Raw genomic sequence first — 23,235 nt, forward strand, 5'->3', positions numbered from 1 at the left:
GTGGCTATCTCATATTCTACTTGTTGTTAATATTACTATCTTCAGGGACAATGACTTAAAAAGGAAGAGAATAGTGATACTCATTAAGATTGTTAGTTACCAGATATTATTAAGTCTGAGATTTTAGAGTTCTCTAATTACAGTTTAATGGTGTTCTCCTTTGTATGTTACAGACAGTTACGTGTGATTGACCAGGTCCAGGATGCCCTTGACAACTGTGGAGCAGTCAGCAGTGTACTTGACCACTTGTCACGACCTCAAGATGAAGTTGTTAGGGAGGTGCTTGTCTTCATGGCTAACCTTCTTTATAACGGCAACGAGTCAGTCCAGGTATGAAGTTATTGAGTCTCTCCAGGTAGACAATCATTGAGTCTATCCAGGTATGTTGTATTGAGTTTGTTCAGGTAGGTAATCATTGAGTCTCTCCAGGTAGGTAATTATTGAGTTTGTCCTGGTAGGTAATTATTGAGTCTCTCCAGGTAGGTAATTATTGAGTTTGTCCTGGTAGGTAATTATTGAGTCTCTCCAGGTAGGTAATTATTGAGTGTATCCAGGTATGTAATTATTGAGTCTCTCCAGGTAGGTAATCATTGAGTCTATCGAAGTATGTTGTATTGAGTCTCTCCAGGTAGGTAATTATTGAGTCTCTCCAGGTAGGTAATTATTGAGTTTCTCCAGGTAGGTAATCATTCATTCTCTCCAGGTGGGTAATATTGAGTCTCTCCAGGTATGTCATTAAGCCTTCCCTTCATTAGAAGCTTGGGTATCTTTAGTTTCATATGATGAAAAACTAAACACGATCATGTAAACTGTGTTTTCAACTGAGTTAGAAGAGGTTTGCTTATCTTGATCAATCTAGCATTGCCCAATATGGAGAAAATTTCAGGAGAGAAAATCTGCATGATATCAACCCCTTTTTTTCACTGTAAGACATACTGTTGATATGTGTTACCACATCACAAAGCTTTTGGTATTTCTCTTAAGAATTGTACCAGGACAATGCTGAGATGTAAAAATCTATTCATCTTTAAAGATATTAATGTTACTTTCTATATTTTTTTTACTTGCTTGAATGCTATCAAAGTGTGACTTCTTAAATGGGATAAATATCATGAAAAACTGCTATTTATGAGGAAAAGTGTACCATTGTGGCTACTTTGTAATGCTGTAAGACAGAGCTATATGTAATAAATATCCTCTTAGAAATTGAGGTAAGTGAAATACGAATGAAGAATTGAAGAAAAATCACATTGCATTATAAATGTTAAAATTTGTTAAATTTCACATTGAGGAATATGTATGAGAATTTTTTTCTTTATGCAGGTCAGTTTGATAGACTTCTTCACTGGAACAAGAGAGGAGACCTTCTTCTTCTCTATCAAAGGAAGGATGACCATGTCCGCTATAGCTACGCGGGAAAAGTGAGTCTATTATAAGGCATGATGTAGGCTTCCTGGCTGCCAGTTTTGACTAGATTATTTCAATCATAACTATCTGTAGCCAAAACTCCAGAATAACCTTCTTGATGCTTAGAAATCTGATCAATTGTAACTATCAGTAGCCAAAACTCCAGAATAACCTTCTTGATGCTTAGAAATCTGATCAATTGTAACTATCAGTAGCCAAAACTCCAGAATAACCTTCTTGATGCTTAGAAATCTGATCAATTGTAACTATCAGTAGCCAAAACTCCAGAATAACCTTCTTGATGCCTAGAAATCTGATCAATTTTAACTATCAGTAGCCAAAACTCCAGAATAACCTTCTTGATGCCTAGAAATCTGATCAATTGTAACTATCTGTAGCCAAAACTCCAGAATAACCTTCTTGATGCCTAGAAATCTGATCAATTGTAACTATCTGTAACCAAAACTCCAGAATAACCTTCTTGATGTTTAGAAATCTGATCAATTGTAACTATCAGTAGCCAAAACTCCAGAATAACCTTCTTGATGCTTAGAAATCTGATCAATTGTAACTATCAGTAGCCAAAACTCCAGAATAACCTTCTTGATGCCTAGAAATCTGATCAATTGTAACTATCAGTAGCCAAAACTCCAGAATAACCTTCTTGATGCTTAGAAATCTGATCAATTGTAACTATCAGTAGCCAAAACTCCAGAATAACCTTCTTGATGCTTAGAAATCTGATCAATTGTAACTATCAGTAGCCAAAACTCCAGAATAACCTTCTTGATGCCTAGAAATCTGATCAATTGTAACTATCAGTAGCCAAAACTCCAGAATAACCTTCTTGATGCTTAGAAATCTGATCAATTGTAACTATCAGTAGCCAAAACTCCAGAATAATCTTGATGCTTAGAAATCTGATCAATTGTAACTATCAGTAGCCAAAACTCCAGAATAACCTTCTTGATGCTTAGAAATCTGATCAATTGTAACTATCAGTAGCCAAAACTCCAGAATAATCCTGATGCTTAGTAGCATTTGCATTTCAATAGAAAACAAAACCTCCCTAAATTATGAGATATTATATTTACAATGCCTGGATTATTATGTAGCTTAGAAGTATTTCTTTCCTTTTACTAGACGTCATCTGTTTGCAATGCACCAAGCACGAATGGAGGATGCTATTCAACAGGCGAAGGCTCTAAAGATTGCCATGAAAACTGGACAGCTGGCCACCAATGTAGGTATCAGACAAAGCATGTCAAATACATAGGTATTACATAGATAATGGTTGTCTTCGGAAACACTACCTACATGATGTATTCATTTTGGAAAATGTGGTGATATAGAACTCTTATATTATGTTTGGGCTTGAGTTAAGGAAACCCAATGTGATTGAAAACATTGCTTTGATTTTAGGCCATGTAAGCAGTTTATTTCCATATCACTGATTTATAGATCCTGGGAATTTTAAAATTTTAACAGAGAAATTAATTGTTTAAAACAATTCCTTTGTTGTCTGTTTCCATACCTTTGTTACACCTCTGTGTTGTGCTGCCATTGACTGTTCAGCATTTGAGTGTAAAATAAGTCTGAGGCATGAAAACCAACCCAAGGAATTGATCAGCTAAATCTTCAAATTCTCAGACGTAGGTTAAATATGACCATTCATCTAGTGCCTGCCGACATTTTACACTATTTATATATTGTTTTACCTTTGCATTCAGGAGATCACCAAAGCTAACAATTTTGGATCCTTCATGTCATCCAACATGCAGAAGTCTTCCCTCAACCTAGGCTCCAGCCTGGCAGTGAACCAGGTAGGAAACACTGTGAGACATATGCTCCCCAAAAATATAGTCGCTGCCTTGTCTGTCCATCCATCCATCTGTCCTTCCTTCATTTTGTGTCCGGATCATAACTTTGCCTGCAACTAAACAAGGATCATGAAACATACTGATGTGCAGTGTTACATAGTCAGGGTCCTCGACGCCTCAATTATATCAGTTATTGCCCTTTGTTAAAATTTCTTATCCAGAGCACAACTGCTTGGGTATACATTAAGATAACAAAACTTGGTGTATACATTGCTCAAGTGATGTGCAATGTACCAAATTCAAGGACTGCAACGCCTTAATTATAAGTTATTGCCTTTTTTGTTAAGATTTAATGTCTTTAGCAAAACTTTCCATTGCTTGCATTTAAAATAGAAAAAGGAAACTGGTGGATACATTGATCATATGAAGACAATATGTACCAATTTTAAGACCTGCACCCCTTCATTACAGAGTTATTGCCCTTTGTTAAAATTTTGTGTCTGAAGCATTACTTTGCCTGCATTTAGTCAAGGATATTGAAAGGTGATGTACACATCAGTCATACAAAAGCAAGGTGCAGTGTAAAGTCAGGACCCATGACCCTTGAGTCCTTCGTACAGAGGGTCATTTGTACAATCTTGTGTCATGACCATGACTTTGCTTGCATTAAAACTAGGTGTATGAAACTTAGTGTATACATTGGTCATACTAAGAGAATGTGCTGTATACCAAACTTAGGGCCTGCATTCCCTTAATTACAGAATTATTGCCCCTCCAATATAGCCACTCATTCATTTCACTGATACTCTTGTCATTGATTGCAGTTACCGGTATTTGTTGAATATGAATTGAACTAATGATAGTGATTTTCCTTCTACAAGCCATAACATAGCCGTTCAAGATCAGTTTTAATGCATTTCAAAATTAACCAGTTTGTATGCATAAATGAATCCTGCTTGTCACTTTGAGTCTTAATTTGCTGATAGAAAATCAAATAATGATTTTGACCATCTTATGATTGTAATATTTTTCAGCTGATTTTAAACCAAAGGAATACAAGTGCTGATGTTTTCTTGTTTACATGAACATGAGTTGATATTTGAACAAGGAATTCCCTTACACAATGAATAACGCTCCAGCTTACAAAAGGTACTGAAATATGAATTATTTTGAGCAACTGTACTTAACTGATGATTTTATTTTGTTGCTTTCTTCTCCAGAAACTTGGTTCCACTTTATCTGTTAGAGACAATACTTCACCAAAACCTGGCACATCATTGGTGGTCGCTAATGGTATCCATGGTGATCCGCCACCCGCACAGAGCCCAAAAGGTGGCAGTGCTCTCTCATCCAGTGTATCACTTAAACCTCCTGCAGCTGTTCCCAATGGTATGGGAGTGTCCACCAAAGTAGCACCCATGGAAATAACAGCACTGGTAAGTAACATCTTTTCATATATTATTTTAGCTCTCCAGATCATCAGATGGTTGACTGTTCTACTGCCTTTCCTTCATTGTCTGCCTCTCTGTATCTGCCTATATACAATTCTTGTTAACCATTAAAACAGAAGGCTGACATCATTTGAGGGTGATTGTTGGTGTCCAAGTGTTGATTACAAACTAAGAAATTACTACAATATACTGTAACATATTACTGCAGATTTTAATGAAGAACATGAAATATACATGAGGAATTTGTTATCACTGCTGTGTGGTAGGGGACCTAAAACAGAGGAATTTGTTATCACTGCTGTGTGGTAGGGGACCTAAAACAGATGAATTTGTTATCACTGCTGTGTGGTAGGGGACATAAAACAGAGGAATTTGTTATCACTGCTGTGTGGTAGGGGACCTAAAACAGAGGAATTTGTTATCACTGCTGTGTGGTAGGGGACCTAAAACAGATGAATTTGTTATCACTGCTGTGTAGTAGGGGACCTAAAACAGAGGAATTTGTTATCACTGCTGTGTGGTAGGGGACCTAAAACAGATGAATTTGTTATCACTGCTGTGTGGTAGGGGACCTAAAACAGATGAATTTGTTATCACTGCTGTGTGGTAGGGGACCTAAAACAGATGAATTTGTTATCACTGCTGTGTGGTAGGGGACCTAAAACAGAGGAATTTGTTATCACTGCTGTGTGGTAGGGGACCTAAAACAGAGGAATTTGTTATCACTGCTGTGTGGTAGGGGACCTAAAACAGATGAATTTGTTATCACTGCTGTGTGGTAGGGTACCTAAAACAGATGAATTTGTTATCACTGCTGTGTAGTAGGGGACCTAAAACAGAGGAATTTGTTATCACTGCTGTGTAGTAGGGGACCTAAAACAGAGGAATTTGTTATCACTGCTGTGTAGTAGGGGACCTAAAACAGAGGAATTTGTTATCACTGCTGTGTAGTAGGGGACCTAAAACAGAGGAATTTGTTATCACTGCTGTGTAGTAGGGGACCTAAAACAGATAAAGTTGTTATCACTGCTGTGTAGTAGGGGACCTAAAACAGAGGAATTTGTTATCACTGCTGTGTAGTAGGGGACCTAAAACAGAGGAATTTGTTATCACTGCTGTGTAGTAGGGGACCTAAAACAGAGGAATTTGTTATCACTGCTGTGTAGTAGGGGACCTAAAACAGAAGAATTTGTTATCACTGCTGTGTGGTAGGGGACCTAAAACAGATGAATTTGTTATCACTGCTGTGTGGTAGGGGACCTAAAACAGAGGAATTTGTTATCACTGCTGTGTGGTAGGGGACCTAAAACAGATAAATTTGTTATCACTGCTGTGTGGTAGGGGACCTAAAACAGATGAATTTGTTATCACTGCTGTGTGGTAGGGGACCTAAAACAGAGGAATTTGTTATCACTGCTGTGTGGTAGGGGACCTAAAACAGAGGAATTTGTTATCACTGCTGTGTAGTAGGGGACCTAAAACAGATGAATTTGTTATCACTGCTGTGTGGTAGGGGACCTAAAACAGATGAATTTGTTATCACTGCTGTGTGGTAGGGGACCTAAAACAGATGAATTTGTTATCACTGCTGTGTGGTAGGGGACCTAAAACAGATGAATTTGTTATCACTGCTGTGTGGTAGGGGACCTAAAACAGATGAATTTGTTATCACTGCTGTGTGGTAGGGGACCTAAAACAGAGGAATTTGTTATCACTGCTGTGTGGTAGGGGACCTAAAACAGAGGAATTTGTTATCACTGCTGTGTGGTAGGGGACCTAAAACAGATGAATTTGTTATCACTGCTGTGTAGTAGGGGACCTAAAACAGAGGAATTTGTTATCACTGCTGTGTAGTAGGGGACCTAAAACAGAGGAATTTGTTATCACTGCTGTGTAGTAGGGGACCTAAAACAGAGGAATTTGTTATCACTGCTGTGTAGTAGGGGACCTAAAACAGAGGAATTTGTTATCACTGCTGTGTAGTAGGGGACCTAAAACAGATAAAGTTGTTATCACTGCTGTGTAGTAGGGGACCTAAAACAGAGGAATTTGTTATCACTGCTGTGTAGTAGGGGACCTAAAACAGAGGAATTTGTTATCACTGCTGTGTAGTAGGGGACCTAAAACAGAGGAATTTGTTATCACTGCTGTGTAGTAGGGGACCTAAAACAGAGGAATTTGTTATCACTGCTGTGTGGTAGGGGACCTAAAACAGATGAATTTGTTATCACTGCTGTGTGGTAGGGGACTTAAACAGATAAATTTGCTTTCATGGTTTTGTAGTAGGGGACTGGAATACATATTTTTGCTGTTATTGTTTTGTGGTGGTTGTTGATGAATTTTATGATCATTGTTTTGAAGGAAGATGAAGAGGAAGAAGAACTTGATGAGGCAGAGATCAAAGAGTTACTCGGGGAGGACTTTGGTGAAAGCGGTGACCTGGAATTTGAAGATGATGGTTATATTGAACTTGTACTGAGGATTTTGGGACTAATGTGTGACAATCAGTATCGTCCTCTACAGGATTATTTACGAGAACAACCAGATAATATAAAGTCTGCCAACTTAGTGGCAGAGACAACAAGATTCTTGGACATTTTATACGGAAGTGTCAACAGCAAATCAATGCCCCTTATTTGTCAGCTGTTCGACACTCTCGTGGAGTTCTGTTCGGTAATTATCAAATGTAGAATTTAAGGTACTGTTTTTTGTGTTGCCTAAAAAAGGCAACAAGTAGGAACTGCCGCGTTGATGTATGATTGTCACTTGCACAATTCAAATTCAAAGTTCAAGCACTGTTTCCTGTTTAAAAGTGCTTCTTTGGGATTTCTTTTCAGGTTTGAGAAAAGACAATGTCACTTTGATACTTTTATTAGGAAATTGATTGCTATATGATGGCTTGAGTTTCTCAATCTTATACAATATCTTGTTAAAAAAAAACTCTGCCTTCATACAGTGTTTACCTCATAAAAAAGGCCTTGATGGGTTTGTTGTTCATGAATGCTTTGTTACAGGTAGACAAAGCTCAAAGTTACTATTACTACATGTAGGAAATTTTAGTCTGGTAGATTTCTCATTAGCTCTGTTGGTTCAGCTAGTTAACCTCTAACTTTTATCTTTATTCAGATGTGTCTCATACTATGAATCTCTTTTTACAGGGAAACTTTGCCAACCAGGCATGCGTGTTTGACAACAAGATCTGTGACTACATGAATCACATCTTACGTATGGGTGTCTTCAAGGGCTGCAGTAAAATAGAGGTTTGTTGCTTCTACTTTTGTTAATAGATTTTAGAATATCACAGCCCAGGTGGATATCATGTGACATTTCTCTGACTACACACTGTTACCAGACAAATGACCAGTGTGTACTGGTCATTATGTACTCTTAATTGTAAATCACATATGAAATAGGAATTAAATTATCAAAAGTAGAGTGATCATTTCATATGTACAATTGATGGTAAATATACAGGTAATAACCCATGCTTTGTTCTTTAGCAGTGATGAGTGGGCCCATGGACCCTTGTATATTGATAATCATCATTTTAAATTTAACTTCATTGGGTAGGCAGTATTATTTATTGTACTTCGAATATGAAATTATTTATCAGGGAATGTAAATGTGAATCATTTTTCTCCAGGTGTACTCACTGAAAATGTCAATCGCCACTGTGATCCGAGCCATGAGCGAGGAAAATGCTCCTCAGGACTTCATTCAGACAGAAAATCCTCTAGCTACCTTAGCAAGGGTAAAAATGATGAAAATTTAAAATGTCACAAGAAATTTTTATGTCTGTTTTCCTTAAAGTTGAAATTCAATGTAATGCATGAGCAAAATAAAAGAGCTGAAAATCAAACTAAGTGAACACACAAAAAACTATGAATTTTTTAGCTCAACTGCCCCAAAAGGCTGGCATCCAGCATCAACTTTTTTGTTTAAACAACTTCTTCTCAATAGCCAATAGACAAAATGTTTTGGTAAGTTTGTTTACTAGGAAAAGTGAAGAAGCATGGCCCTTTGTAATTTGGATTATGTGAAAAAATTTTGAAATGAAATTATTCATAGAAACAGAAAGATTATTGTTTACTATTAATCTGACATTTTTAGGAATTTTTCGTTTGATGCTCTGGTTTCATTAATCATTTCTCTCTGAATTTTCTTCAGTTTTATTTATTGTTATTTAGGAAGTGATGGAGTCAATTGATGAACACATAATGATGAAAACACTCACAGATGCCTACTCATGTTCATTGGTAAGTTTTCACTGACAAGCACAAATTCATAGTTAGGGTAACTTTGATACTAGACTGAAATATCTCCAGAAAAGTTAACAGATTTCAGACTTCTAGTTACTTTTATCCTCCTGTCCTCTTACCCCAGGACTTTCATTTCTCCTCTGGTGTCATTTATAGGTTGATGAATCACTTTACAAAATGAGAATAATCTACAAAATGAGAATAATCTAGATATTCTTTCTGTTTAAATTATCAAGATTTTCACTTTTACTGTACCCCCAATGAGAACTCTGGAATTCAATACTATGCTTTTTCTGTCAATTTATCACATTTTCTGTTGCAGCAATTGGCTAAAGCATCCAGTAAAGAGGTAAATTGAAACTTATTTTTAAAAATTTTTGATATTTTTTTTGCTCCCTGAAGGGAGAGCATGTAGTTGCCACATTGTCTGTCTGTTTTTCTGTTCATTTGTTTGTCTGTCATAATTTTGTCAGGAGTTTAACACAAAAACTTGAGAGGTATCAACATGAAACTTAGGTAGATAGATGTCAACAAGGAAAAGTGCAGTGCACAAGAAGAATCACTCTCTTTTGCATAATGTAGGAGTTACTGCCCTTTGTTATTTTTCATTCTTAAATTTTTTTCCCATTTGAGGAGGTTAATCCATCTGTGATGGCCCTTGTTCTCATTAAAAGCCCTCTGGAATTTCTTGCATACTATAAACATGAAGGCCAAACAATTTCGCAAGTTATAGTTACAATGTACTACATGTATGTTTTCATTCAGCTGTCTGTCTGGAGTGAAAGGCAGAGTAAAGTTCACCGCTTTCCATCACTTAAGTTCTTTGTTCAAAATTCTGGTTTAATCATTACTGAGAATATGAATTGAAATGTTTTCCTAAAAATTTCTATCTATTTTTTATGATCAGTTTATTTCCGTCGCATCAATTATGTTGTATGTCCCCATGGACAATGCCACAACACAGATGTAGCTACCATCAAAGGCACTTTTATGACATTTGCAATTACCAAATTTCACACCTGAAGATGATTTAGTTTGAAAATAACTGGAAAGTTACCCTAGATATACAGACTATGGAACTATCACCCACTCCAGCCATGTGATATATACTTATTCACTGACACGGTCATTCATCATGTTCTGTTATGGTTACTGTTTATATCAAAACAATAGTACATATATTTTACTTTTCACTGTTACTTAAAATTAAATAAAGATTACACCAAACATGTTGGTAGGGTTTACTGAAAAACAAGTGTGAACAAAAATGCATGGTGTTTTTAAGTGTGTTTTATTAGGTAAATAGAAGCTTACTCTCAGAAAAGCAACATATCATGGGACCTCATTCTGCCCTCAAAATAAGCATACTGACTACAGCAAGGTAGAGGGGTCAGAGCAAGCTTCTACGGTTATCTATGTTCAGAAAGAGGCAAGATCCTATAAACTTTATACATTTTTACACTCTTTTAGACTGAAATACAAATTGATAGAAAATCGTGTCCAAAGAATGTCTCTGGTATATATGATATACATTCCATAAATTGTATGTAGAAATGTAGAGAATTATTCACCCAGTATTAAACAAAGTCCATACTTACAGTAATACAGAAATTTTTTTTTTTTTTTTTTTTTTGGTATACCTCACATAATTGTACTTATGAATGGAAAGAATTATTACCCAGTGTAAAACAATGATTTGGCCCGATGAACCTCACACAGTTCCTGATAATTGTACTAGGAATGTATAGAGTTATTACACAGTAAAAACAATGTTCTTACAGAGAAAAGATGACGACTATGATGAACTCTGTGACCTTGTACAGGATGTTGGTTTTGCATATTTCCAAATTCTGCTCCGAAAACTGGCCATAGAAAAAGGCATTACAAAGGAAGGTATGTTATCTAATGATTTACACAGTGTGAAAGTGTACTTTGAGTTAAGGGGTTATACTATGATTTACACAGTGTAAATGTATACTGGAAGTTAAGGGGTTAAACTCTGATTTACACAGTGTAAAAGTATACTGGGAGTTAAGGGGATAAACTCTGATTTACACAGTGTAAATGTATACTGGGAGTTAAGGGGTTAAACTCTGATTTACACAGTGTAAATGTATACTGGGAGTTAAGGGGATAAACTCTGATTTACACAGTGTAAAAGTATACTGGGAGTTAAGGGGTTAAACTCTGATTTACACAGTGTAAATGTATACTGGGAGTTAAGGGGATAAACTCTGATTTACACAGTGTAAATGTATACTGGGAGATAAGGGGTTAAACTCTGATTTACACAGTGTAAATGTATACTGGGAGTTAAGGGGTTAAACTATGATTTACACAGTGTAAATGTATACTGGGAGTTAAGGGGTTAAACTCTGATTTACACAGTGTAAATGTATACTGGGAGGTAAGGGGTTAAACTATGATTTACACAGTGTAAATGTATACTGGGAGGTAAGGGGTTAAACTCTGATTTACACAGTGTAAATGTATACTGGGAGTTAAGGGGATAAACTCTGATTTACACAGTGTAAATGTATACTGGGAGGTAAGGGGTTAAACTCTGATTTACACAGTGTAAATGTATACTGGGAGGTAAGGGGATAAACTCTGATTTACACAGTGTAAATGTATACTGGGAGTTAAGGGGTTAAACTCTGATTTACACAGTGTAAATGTATACTGGGAGTTAAGGGGTTAAACTATTATTTACACAGTGTAAATGTATACTGGGAGTTAAGGGGTTAAACTATTATTTACACAGTGTAAATGTATACTGGGAGTTAAGGGGTTAAACTATTATTTACACAGTGTAAATGTATACTGGGAGTTAAGGGGTTAAACTCTGATTTACACAGTGTAAATGTATACTGGGAGATAAGGGGTTATACTATGATTTACACAGTGTAAATGTATACTGGGAGTTAAGGGGATAAACTCTGATTTACACAGTGTAAATGTATACTGGGAGTTAAGGGGATAAACTCTGATTTACACAGTGTAAATGTATACTGGGAGTTAAGGGGTTAAACTATTATTTACACAGTGTAAATGTATACTGGGAGTTAAGGGGTTAAACTCTGATTTACACAGTGTAAATGTATACTGGGAGATAAGGGGTTATACTATGATTTACACAGTGTAAATGTATACTGGGAGTTAAGGGGATAAACTCTTATTTACACAGTGTAAATGTATACTGGGAGGTAAGGGGATAAACTCTGATTTACACAGTGTAAATGTATACTGGGAGTTAAGGGGTTAAACTATGATTTACACAGTGTAAATGTATACTGGGAGTTAAGGGGTTAAACTATGATTTACACAGTGTAAATGTATACTGGGAGTTAAGGGGATAAACTCTGATTTACACAGTGTAAATGTATACTGGGAGTTAAGGGGTTAAGCATACAATTTTTATTTTGTAAATGTTTCAGTTTTGTTCACAGAGACCAAAGAGATGAAATATTGGCATTCCTCTAATTATGTGTAATGTTTATTTTGTAGTCTTTGTAAAAACCAAGTTGCAGAAGGAAGCATGGGACTTCTACGATTTAGGAACCATGTCAATTGAAGTGCTGAAAGGGGAGGACCTTCAGACAATCTACTTCAGAGTGAAGGATAAGGTGAGACAACTGCAAATTACATTTGACCTTGTTGTTTGACTTCATCCTATTACCTTGATAAATGATAATTGTCATGACCTTGTGCTTTATCAAGTCTAGACCTTGTAATCATTATATTTATCTGTGTTTCTATTGCTTATATCTTTTACTTTGACCTTGACTTTACTTAGAAGACTTTACAATTGTTGTGTATGATCATGTGTTTGACCTTGACATTATAATTTTGCCCAAATATATGCAAATATGTAATCAGATGGTGCGATGGTATTATATACACTCACCTTTCATCTTTCTGATGAAGTGAGTTTTCTGCGATTACTCTGGTTGCCAACAATAAGGCTAGCTCACTTCCATTGAGGCCAACAAACATCATACGTTGATTTGGCATATCTCCTACAGTTGTCAACTTTTATAGCTATAGATGTATCTTATTGGGATTACAAGGATTTAACTGAATCAGGTGTGATCTTGGACGTGTTTGAGTAGGTTACCATGTTGCCACATGAACACTAATAAAATACACCATTTCCTGAGCAGGACGTGTCACTCTATTTGTATTTTTTATCCAACATTTGTTCTGTTTAACAGTATGACATGTATATTTGTTATTGACTGCTGATAGAGTGTGTTGCGTGAGGACATCAAGGAGAAGTTCAAGTATGAGGTGGACCGCTCCACTCCCAGCAACAAGATACGAGGCTTCATGGACTGGTCCAGTGACATCATGCAGGACATAAAATACCAACGAAAGGTCTTATCAAACCCTGTTGGAAGAATTCTCATCAAACTTTGGTAAAGTTTCAATCTTTCCATGTGAACATAATCAAACTGCACATTTCCTTATAATCCTTTTACTCTACAATGCATTTAAGCAAATAGTTATTGTAAAACACAGCTTACAGTAAAAAGTGTACAGGTATGTGATAGCAGATGTAATGCTATCAATAGCATTGTTTACTGGACTTGGTAGTCTCTACTTTGCTTAAACAATTAAATCCCTATAGGTACTCATAATTCTGAATCAAAGTGTTGAGGGCACTTTAAAGTGCTGTGCATTATATACAAAAATAAAGGAAACAAGCGGTTATCAGAATAGAACTTTATGAAGAGTAAAACTTATCTATCCTCCTACTGGATATTACCAGGAAAAGGTACTTTCTATATATACTAAATATCATCATAACCAATAACACTGTATACTTGCAATTATGACAAAATTTGGGTAAGGCTTAAATTTTTAAAAGTGACCTTGAACTTTAACCTTTGATGCATTTGCTTGTCTGAGGCAGGTAGGTCTAAATGAACATATTTTTGAATTTAAATTGTAGAAACATTTGTTGATTTAAGCTATTCCAAAAATAAACATTGACTATGGTATGTTCGAATTAAATAAGTTCAGAGACAGAAGATGTCTTATGCCAGCGCCAGGTGGGGTGCACCAATATTCTGGTTTGTACTGTTAAATATGTCAAATCCATTTTTGATTTCAATCTATTCATTTAAGTAGATAATTTGCCTTATTTTATTCAAAATACAAAAATAAATGAAAAGTGCAAACCTTTCAGGACCCAGCGTTTATTTTTACACTTTTTACACATGCGCAGCAGGGTCAGCTGCACAGTTGTCTGCTTGAATTCAGATTACCACTGCTTTGTTTGAGAGCTTTTCTTATTAGAGGTAGAAAAGTACCCACATCACGTAGTTATCATGCATCATGACTGGACAACTCAGTAGCTATTGGAATTGAGAACTGAAATAAAGTGTTTGAGCACTGTTCCCATTTGAGCACTGGTCAGCTGGTTAGTCTGCTTCAGTACCACAGGTCAATATGTAACAGTAAAGAATTACAGAGAAGGAAAGTATAAATGGAGAGGTTGAGTAAAAACTTATCAGGTTTCATTAAAGTGGGGATGTATAGTTTACTGCCTTTACATGGAGGCATTACATACTTTTAGTATGGAGGTGTTCTCACATAAATCTTCATAGCAGGTAAACATTGAAATTAACTCAGTTTTGTAGGTAGCGTCAGGTCAGTTTGTCTTCCCTATAGATATAGGTACTGGTTTCCAGCATCTAAAACATTTTGACTTAATTATTTTCCATTAACTTTTTACTTTTCCTTTTTTTACTTTTTCACTTTCCTGGCTGTTCCCTAAGTTTCTTGGAATTTCATTGAATTTAGCAATTAAGGGGTAATAAATTAAGTTTTGCTGCATGTAATTATGTGGGATATATTCAACCATTGAGTATAAACTCAAGCTCAACGCCCTTAAGTCTTACTTAACAGCAATATTAAGGCAGATTCTTTTTCATTCTTAACTCTCAAAAAAAAAGGTAAAATTGATGTGTCCAAATTCTTAACAATAATTGATTACTCGATGTGTGAGGGGCAACAGTGGTCAAGTGGTTAAGGTATCTGACCATTTTAATCACTAGCCCTTCACTTCTGGGTCATGGGTTTGAGACTTACAGAGGACAATGGCCAGGTAATGGCTGCAGGTCAGTTTTCTCCAGGAGCTCTGGTTTTCTTCCACCACCCAAACCTGACACATCCTTAAATCTGCCTAGCTGTTAAAAGGATGTAGGGTTTGAGACTTACATAGGACAGTGTCCAGGTAATGGCTGCAGGTCAGTTGTTTTCTCCAGTAGCTGTGGTTTTCTTCCACCAACCAAACCTGGCACATCCTTAAATCTCCCTAGCTGTTAAAAGGATGTAGGGTTTGAGAATTACATAGGACAATGGCCAGGTAATGGCTGCAGGTCAGTTGTTTTCTCCAGGAGCTCTGGTTTTCTTCCACCACCCAAACCTGACACATCCTTAAATCTGCCTAGCTGTTAAAAGGATGTAGGGTTTGAGACTTACATAGGACAATGGCAAGGTAATGGCTGCAGGTCAGTTGTTTTCTCCAGGAGCTGTGGTTTTCTTCCACCAACCAAACCTGGCACATCCCTAGCTGTTAAAAGGATGTAAAGCAATAATAAATATCATTGTGTGGTCAGATGAACTTATTGTGAATTAATACTTTTCCAGGATACCAATGAACTATGCTGCCCTGATGCTGAGCATTCTGATATGTTCTGTCATAATGATCACATGGCGTGATCCCAAGAACGAAGAGGGAAATTCTGACGTTGACAGGTAGGTCTGGTTATCAGGTTCATGTTACTGCCTTTGATAGGCTTTCTTCACCAATCTGTATTCCTCCAGTTCTTTTTATCACATCTGAATGAATGATTTTATAGAGACTGACTTCACTCTGTGTTAGGGCTCAGTCTTTTATTATACTCCCCACTTAAATAGCAGGATAGTCACTTTGTGGGTGGGTATATTTATCATAATCTTGTGTACCAGATATATATAAATCTATTGACACCATATCTAATTCAATGTCTTCTTGTTCCATAAACCTTTTTACTCATTGCATATTCAGTTAAGTAACTGTTTGCAGTTTCCCTTAATGCCTGATTATTCATGTGTAAGATTGTTTGTCTGGTACTTATCATTCATTTCAAGCTCTTGTTTAAAATTAAATTAATCAACATGTCTGATGATACATATGTAAGTATGATGATGTTTGAAGTAACTGGTGTATTGTTATTTTCCAGCATTGTGCCAATCTTCAGCATCGATGAGAACCTGTACTTTTATTTCCTGTACATAGTGGGTGGGATACACAACTTCCTCAGTGTGTGTATATATGTGACATTCTTACTGTCCAACAACCCAAGTTTCCCACCGTGGCAGTTTTTCCTCAGGCTTATGTAAGTCAGTAACATGTATGAATTAAAAACCTGGTGAATTCTAATTTGTGTAAAAAGGAAAGAAAACAGGATATTACTTTTTTATTGGTCATCTCAGATTTGCATTCCATTACATCATGCCATTATCAGCTTGATCTAGTCAAGATATCTCTTTTTTCAAACTTCACTTCAGTGAAGAAATGGTCCTCACATTTCACCATTTAGGAAGTCATGATTCCATACTGCCATGGTTGTTTTACTATTTTTGTACATTACAGAGGGAAGAGCAATGAGAAGGAGGAAGAATTTAAGACCTGGAATGAGAGGAAAAACCCATACGACACCAACAACCTTGAATTAAACATATACAGCATAAAAGCCCTATACTATGTGGTAGGTTTTTTAACGGGTTTTCTCCTCTATCATTTTAAATATGTTAACTCTCCTATAAGATTGGAATCCCGAGGTCAAGGTCACTTCAAACTGTCATTGCTTTTCACATTCAAATAGCTTTTCTGATTTACCTTGGTTTTACAGGGTGATTTCCCACAAGGAATTCTGGGAGTAGATTATTAACATACATTAATTGTAGAACATTCTATAAAATGTATCTGTTTTTACAGCTGGATACAATGATATTAGTGAGTGGATTTCATTGCTAGAAAAATAAAGAAAGTTGTAGTTCAAAATCAACAAGATAAAATCTCTTTAATTATAGAAGCTTCAGTTGTGTGAAGATAATCATTAATATTATCATTTGTATGATACAATGTAAGCCTATCAAATTGAAGTGAAATTTGTCAGATAGTAAATAACATTACTCAGGTGACCAACATGTCATCATGAGTGAAGCCAGAGATGAGTGTCTGTTTAATCCTCAGTCAGTAATGATAAGCACCTTACTTAAGCTTGAGTTGAAAATAAGAATGAATAATGAAAGAAAGATAATTCAAATCATAGATTGACTTTTTAATGGGATGTACAGTTGTCAAATGTAAGATAACATAATTAGAGGATGTTGTGATCTTTGCTGTCATTTATGTTGGCTGTAATTGACATGTCAACACAGTTTACTGTATATATATATATATATAGTTTTGTGCCTTGGATGTGAGCTTTTTAAACGTTTGACAGATTATTACATCTACTGAAAACAACTTCATAAAGATATTCATGTCAATTCATACATGACATTCATCGATATGAAGCCGATCAGAAGCACTGAATATTGGTGATAAAGTGTCTCACTACAATAAATACCAGTGGTAATTACCAGGGTAATGTTGCATAGGAGGTATCATAACTAAAGGGATGTAATATGCTGTACCCAGATTAATTACGTTACTTGTGTTTCAGGTATTTGTGGCATGTTCAATACTTGGAACAATCTACTATGGGTACTTCTTCTCTTTCCATCTCCTCCACATCGCAGAGCTCAATCAGCTGCTTAAACGAGTCATCCAGGCTGTCACCACTAACGGTAAAACCAAACAGGGCGTTTACAAAATCAATTTTTATAGACAGACTTTTCAGTATATATTATATAAGTGTATTGTAGAATCACCTTGTTAAAACTGTCACTTTTTACAGAAAAAAAGCAGCATGTTGATTTTGAAGAATCTCTTTAAGAGAAGCACCAGAGAACAGATTTTGCTGGAAAGTTAGTGAGGGCAAACTTAATAGTTTCTGTTGGAAACATCTTTGATATTAGGTATTGAACTGGAAGACTGTAAAGTTGCCACATCGATACCTATATACCTATACATATTTCTCCAACAGGAATGTCACTGTTGTTGGTTGCTTTGCTTGGTCTGGCCATCATGTTTATCTACTCCCTGGTCGGCTTTGCTTTCCTTCGGGAGAAATACTTCAAAGAGGATGAAGGTCGTCATTGTCGTACGGTGGCCCAGTGTTTCGTCACCATAACTCATCACGGCTTTGTGGATGTGCCCTACACTGTGAGCAGCATTTTAAACAGTATTAGTTGTTCAAAAAATCAGTACCTGACCAGTTCAGTCTCCAGTTAGGACTATAAAAAAGACTACATGTATTGCTTTATTGTTACGACAGTTTGTAACTTTGTTCAGAGTTTGTCTGTCAGTAACTCAAGGTTTGAGATCAGTCTGTAACTCTTTTGATAAATTATATATATAAATTTGTCTGTCCTGTTGAATGGTAATCAAATATTAATGTTGGATATTTTGTCTCACAATGTAAAAGCATCATGTACAGGCATGAGATCTGGTTCTGTCCAGGAGCCAGTGGACTATAATTTGTAATGAAATAATTTGCCTTGTCACAACAACATCACTTAAATCACTCGATAATACTTGCAAAGTTATGATAACACAATGATTTTGTATTTACCTACAGACATTTGAGAGTGCCATGGACAGTAACATCAATGATGTACTAATGCTATCAGCTATAGACGTGACCTTCTTCATACTCATCACCACCATCGGCCTTAACATCATCTTTGGTGTTATTGTCGACACTTTCTCCCAACTAAGAGACTCCAAGGTAACATATAAAATATGTAGTGTGGACAATGAATTGAGACAGTGACAAACTTACATGTGAGTGGATAGACAGAGTCGAGAGTTTAAAATCAGTACAGTACATTTTGTTATGTTTCTCATTCCATTAAAAAAAGAAAAGAAAAAAAAATTTCTTAATGGCTCAATCCCTGTACTGGCACACAAGACTACAAGACATATGTTGTCAGTATTTATGTAAAATGGGGTCACCAAGGTTATTGCCTCCAGTACCATTTGTAGATTTGATTAATGCTCTTTTATGATTGGAAACCATCTGTGATTTATTCAGTTACTATTACTAGATGCTAGTTCTTAAAGGTCGTATGAGGAGGAAGGTAGGTACTACTCAAAGAATTGTCTCCTTCTCCTTTTTTTCTATATCAGATACATTATTTCTTTGCAGTACACATGTGCAACCAAAGATTTTCTAAGAGTATTTATCTTACGTCATAAAATAAATTGGGAAATGGCTGAAAATTGATATATATTATTATTTCAGTGGGAAATTGACAAAGACATGCAAAACAATTGTTTTATCTGCAGCAGAGAGAGCTATGACTTTGAGCGACAAGGAAAGGTATTTTCATGATATTTGTAGTAAAACAACTTTTGTATCACCCATTTTGTCTCAGACGATTTAAATCTCATTCCATGGGGCCAAATTGGAAACAACAACTTAATTTACTCAAAGTCATTTTATGGAGTTCCTGGGCTATGATATTATGGCTGAAGTTGTTGCTGTGTCTGTGGGTCAAGCGTTCAGACTACTGACAGCAAAGTACAAAACCAATAGAGATGTGCAATACTACATTTAATAAACTATATAATGTAATAGGTAATATGGTCAGTTGTTAATTATGGCTGGTCTATATGGGGTTATCAGTATCAATTCTGTCCAGAACTGAGCCACACATTTATTTATCGGTCTAGACACGCCCCTAATATAGATGATGGCTCCATCTCTTTTAAATGGATGAAAGCAGATTTAACAAAAAATATTTAGATGCATGGATAATTCAGGAAAGGTGAAAAAAGTTGGATATTACAGTCAAAGTGATATTTCCGAACTCTTTGTCCTACAGACAATAAACTCACACTAGATAACACTGAAACTGGAAATTTAAAAGAACAGATCAATTGTTTCAACAGAGGAACTTTCATCATTGTATTGAAAAGTGATATGAACTTTTAAACAATAGTAAGTCTATTAGAGAAAATAGTAGAAACAAGTTAAGGACTTATAGAACCTAGAATGAGTAATTAGGTCAAAAACATATAGATCTAATTCAAATGATGTCAGCAGCAACTCAAATTGTTGCTGCTAAATTTAGATGTGGGGTGGCTCTGCTTAGAATAGAAATGGTAAGGTACGAGAATATATCAACAGATTTCAGAACTTGCTTTGACGGTGATATATACTTGAAAGAGGAATGATTTTTGTCATATGGAAATGTACTTTATACAATGACATTTTAGACAAGTTGTTTAACCAAAGCTGTGATAACTCTGTGGATGGTAACTTTAACAAAATGGATGACTCCGCTAAAATGTTTCTGCCTTTCAAAATGACTCCCTTATTTGTTAAAAATCCTTTGGTTATGTGAGGAATTCCATGATGTAAATGTGTTTTTGTGCAGGGTTTTGAGAAACATGTGAAGGCAGAACATAACCAGTGGGCCTACCTTTTCTTCTTTATTCACTTGGATGAGACCAGACCCAATGACTATTCAGCTCTGGAACTCCATGTCTATAACATGGTAAGCTTCTCTTGTAAAATGTTTCGTTTTCATGGGGGTACATAGTGTTATCCACGTCAGTTGTTTCCTGTTCCGTGTCTTCTTATCGTGACAATATATCTACAGATTTGGCTTATATTTAATCCATTGATAAGTGGTATCATTAATTTCTACACCATATCACTGATGGTCATTGGTCTAGGTTAAAAGTTCAAAGGTCACATTTGAAATTCATCAAGCAATGATACCTTTATGCATACAAACAGGAACCTTCTGATGTTGAGACATTTTTCTGTAATTTTTGTTTGTTTGTTTGATTTAACCTTTTGAAATGTTTTAACATCTATTTCAACCTTTGATAATGATTTGAAATTTGAAAATATGATATGATTTTTACATGTTTATTTAATGTAACTTCACTGTTGTAGTTGGACCTGAACCGCTTTGAGTTCTTCCCCTTGAACAGAGCACTCTGCCTTCAGAGTGACAAGTATGACACAGATGAAATGATTGAACAGCTTCAGATATCCATCAAAGCATTAGATGCGAAGCTCACCAATGAAATGATGCTTGTTGAGTTTATGGCTTCCAAAATAAAAGAGGAGGTAACTGAAATGATGAAATATGATTTTCTTGTGTCATGCGTCCCAATACACTGTCGATGAACAAATGATTTTTGTAGAGGTGTAGAATATGTGAATGATGTATATGTGAAAACATTAGCCCAGGGTTGTATTTTTACCCAGTGTTAAATCTGCCCTTAAATGCATGGGCATATTTCTACTTTACCATCAAACTTATGCCTACTTTTGTATTTTTGACCTAATACTGTGACAGATGAACTATAGTGATAGTTTCCCCTAAGCAGCCTTTGCATCTGTATGTAATTTTTCTGTATTTACATGTATTTTGTTATTATGAATGTCAATTACAGAACAAATGTATCAAGTGTAAATTCTATTGTAAAGCATCAACAAATTAAAGCTACTTTTCGGTCTTACATTGTTTGATATACATGTTCAAAATGACATCTCTGTGTGTATGATGACAATACCTGCAGGTTCTAGTAATTATTAATGAGGAAAGAAAGATGATTATTACAAATTAAGTTGGAAAACGATCTGTTTGTTTCAGGATGCCCTTAAACTGAAGGAGAGGGAGAAGAAAAATCAAAAGGAGTGGGAAGCTAGTCAGAAAACTCCACGGGAATAATGTGAACCAATAGACATTTTAAGAAGAGTTTTCAAGACATGTTATGACAATACCAAAATAAACAATTTTTTGAATCCAATCATGAGATCGTTCCAGAAGAGGAAAGAGGAATAGTATTTTTTTTTCTTTTCTGAATTACAGAATTAAGATGGGGAAAAAATAAAATAAGAAATAGATTAGTACTGCACATGCAGTGATTTCTTTTGCACTCATTATGTCTCACCAACTCACAGACTGACGAACATTGGAATTGGTGTGTCACCAGATTCAGTAGGCTATAATGAAATCTCCTGGAATATATGTTGAAATGAAAAGGTAATGAACAATTCAGGTTATGATACAAAAAAATAAAAAATGACAGCATTTTGATGAAACTTCCATCATAATGATTTTAGAAGAAATTCAACATCTTCGTGTTAAGGAATCCTGTATGTCAATCCTAAGTAAACAAAAGTCAGTCAGTAGAAAGATATGAGGTAGATTTAATGATGGTATGTTTAGATCATCATTGTGATATCATCTATCTTTATGTACAATAAACTTTGTGTATGAATGTTTTTAAAAGTAGACCAAAATGATGAATATTTTACATGCAACCAGTTTTATACCATGTATACTTGTTGGTCTATAGATGGGCAGAGTTAAAGGTCACATCAAGTGACCATGTGACCAAAATTGATAGTTATATTTATATTGTTTTATAATTTGAAAGTACAAATATCCATTTGAAATTGTTGTGCCTTTTACTCTGTCTTGTCTGGAGTAGGTTTTGGTTGGAATAGCAAGTGATAAACACTCTGAAATTTTTTTATACTGATAGAGGTCTCCACTAATTAAGCTACATGTAGTTTGGAGATCGTTAATGTCTTGTAGGGTATTTTTCATATTTTCAAATTTAAATGTGATATCCTAATTACAGCAGTTATCAAAATATTGAAATAATTCATTAAAAATAGGATGACAGTAAATGATAAATACATTTTGTAAATTGTTGGCATTAAAAATTCATATTTGGATTTGGTTTTGATAAAAATAAAATGTTTTAAAGATATATGCTACTATTTACTTGTGAAGCATGCTTTAGATATTTCCCTTTATCCCATACAGCATTACACTTGTATTTGATCATCTGGAATGACAAAAGTATTATTTTGTAAATTTTTGTTGTCTTTAATTTTTGTGCACATTTAATTGTTTTATCAGTCATTTTGTGCTTTCAAATCTGTCATCAACAATGTTATTTTGTTTTACCAGTCATATTAGTGTGGACCACTTCATAGAAAGAAACTCATGTCAGGTAGAGTAGCATACTTTTGGAACATTTTCTTCACGTTGATAATGTCAGTAGAAGTTCTTGTAACACACCCAGTAAAAGATTAGAGTATGACGTTTCAATGACTACACCGTCACCTTCACCAGACAAATACCTCAGTGTGGAGCATA

General features: G+C 35.5%; 1 protein-coding gene across 1 annotated transcript in view; it reads left to right on the forward strand.

The window, feature by feature from the left end:
* The window catches only part of LOC132550741 (inositol 1,4,5-trisphosphate receptor type 2-like), a 72,827-nt gene extending 51,035 nt beyond the window's left edge, over positions 1 to 21,792 (forward strand). Inside the window, exons 49-71 of the mRNA XM_060214832.1 lie at positions 174 to 330; positions 1,324 to 1,421; positions 2,551 to 2,650; positions 3,138 to 3,230; positions 4,448 to 4,663; positions 7,040 to 7,351; positions 7,837 to 7,938; positions 8,322 to 8,429; positions 8,866 to 8,934; positions 9,260 to 9,286; positions 10,719 to 10,830; positions 12,445 to 12,563; positions 13,186 to 13,355; positions 15,595 to 15,702; positions 16,170 to 16,325; positions 16,583 to 16,697; positions 17,661 to 17,784; positions 18,084 to 18,262; positions 18,678 to 18,827; positions 19,344 to 19,421; positions 20,482 to 20,601; positions 21,009 to 21,185; positions 21,715 to 21,792. Coding sequence (XP_060070815.1) covers positions 174 to 330; positions 1,324 to 1,421; positions 2,551 to 2,650; positions 3,138 to 3,230; positions 4,448 to 4,663; positions 7,040 to 7,351; positions 7,837 to 7,938; positions 8,322 to 8,429; positions 8,866 to 8,934; positions 9,260 to 9,286; positions 10,719 to 10,830; positions 12,445 to 12,563; positions 13,186 to 13,355; positions 15,595 to 15,702; positions 16,170 to 16,325; positions 16,583 to 16,697; positions 17,661 to 17,784; positions 18,084 to 18,262; positions 18,678 to 18,827; positions 19,344 to 19,421; positions 20,482 to 20,601; positions 21,009 to 21,185; positions 21,715 to 21,792 — 2,968 coding nt within the window. The remainder of the gene's footprint in view (positions 1 to 173; positions 331 to 1,323; positions 1,422 to 2,550; positions 2,651 to 3,137; positions 3,231 to 4,447; positions 4,664 to 7,039; positions 7,352 to 7,836; positions 7,939 to 8,321; positions 8,430 to 8,865; positions 8,935 to 9,259; positions 9,287 to 10,718; positions 10,831 to 12,444; positions 12,564 to 13,185; positions 13,356 to 15,594; positions 15,703 to 16,169; positions 16,326 to 16,582; positions 16,698 to 17,660; positions 17,785 to 18,083; positions 18,263 to 18,677; positions 18,828 to 19,343; positions 19,422 to 20,481; positions 20,602 to 21,008; positions 21,186 to 21,714) is intronic.
* Positions 21,793 to 23,235: the final 1,443 nt, after the last annotated feature.

This window comes from Ylistrum balloti, unplaced genomic scaffold (genome assembly GCF_031769215.1).
Source record: "Ylistrum balloti isolate Yb309-2 unplaced genomic scaffold, AGI_CSIRO_Ybal_v1 Utg370142, whole genome shotgun sequence".
Lineage (NCBI taxonomy): Eukaryota > Metazoa > Mollusca > Bivalvia > Pectinida > Pectinidae > Ylistrum > Ylistrum balloti.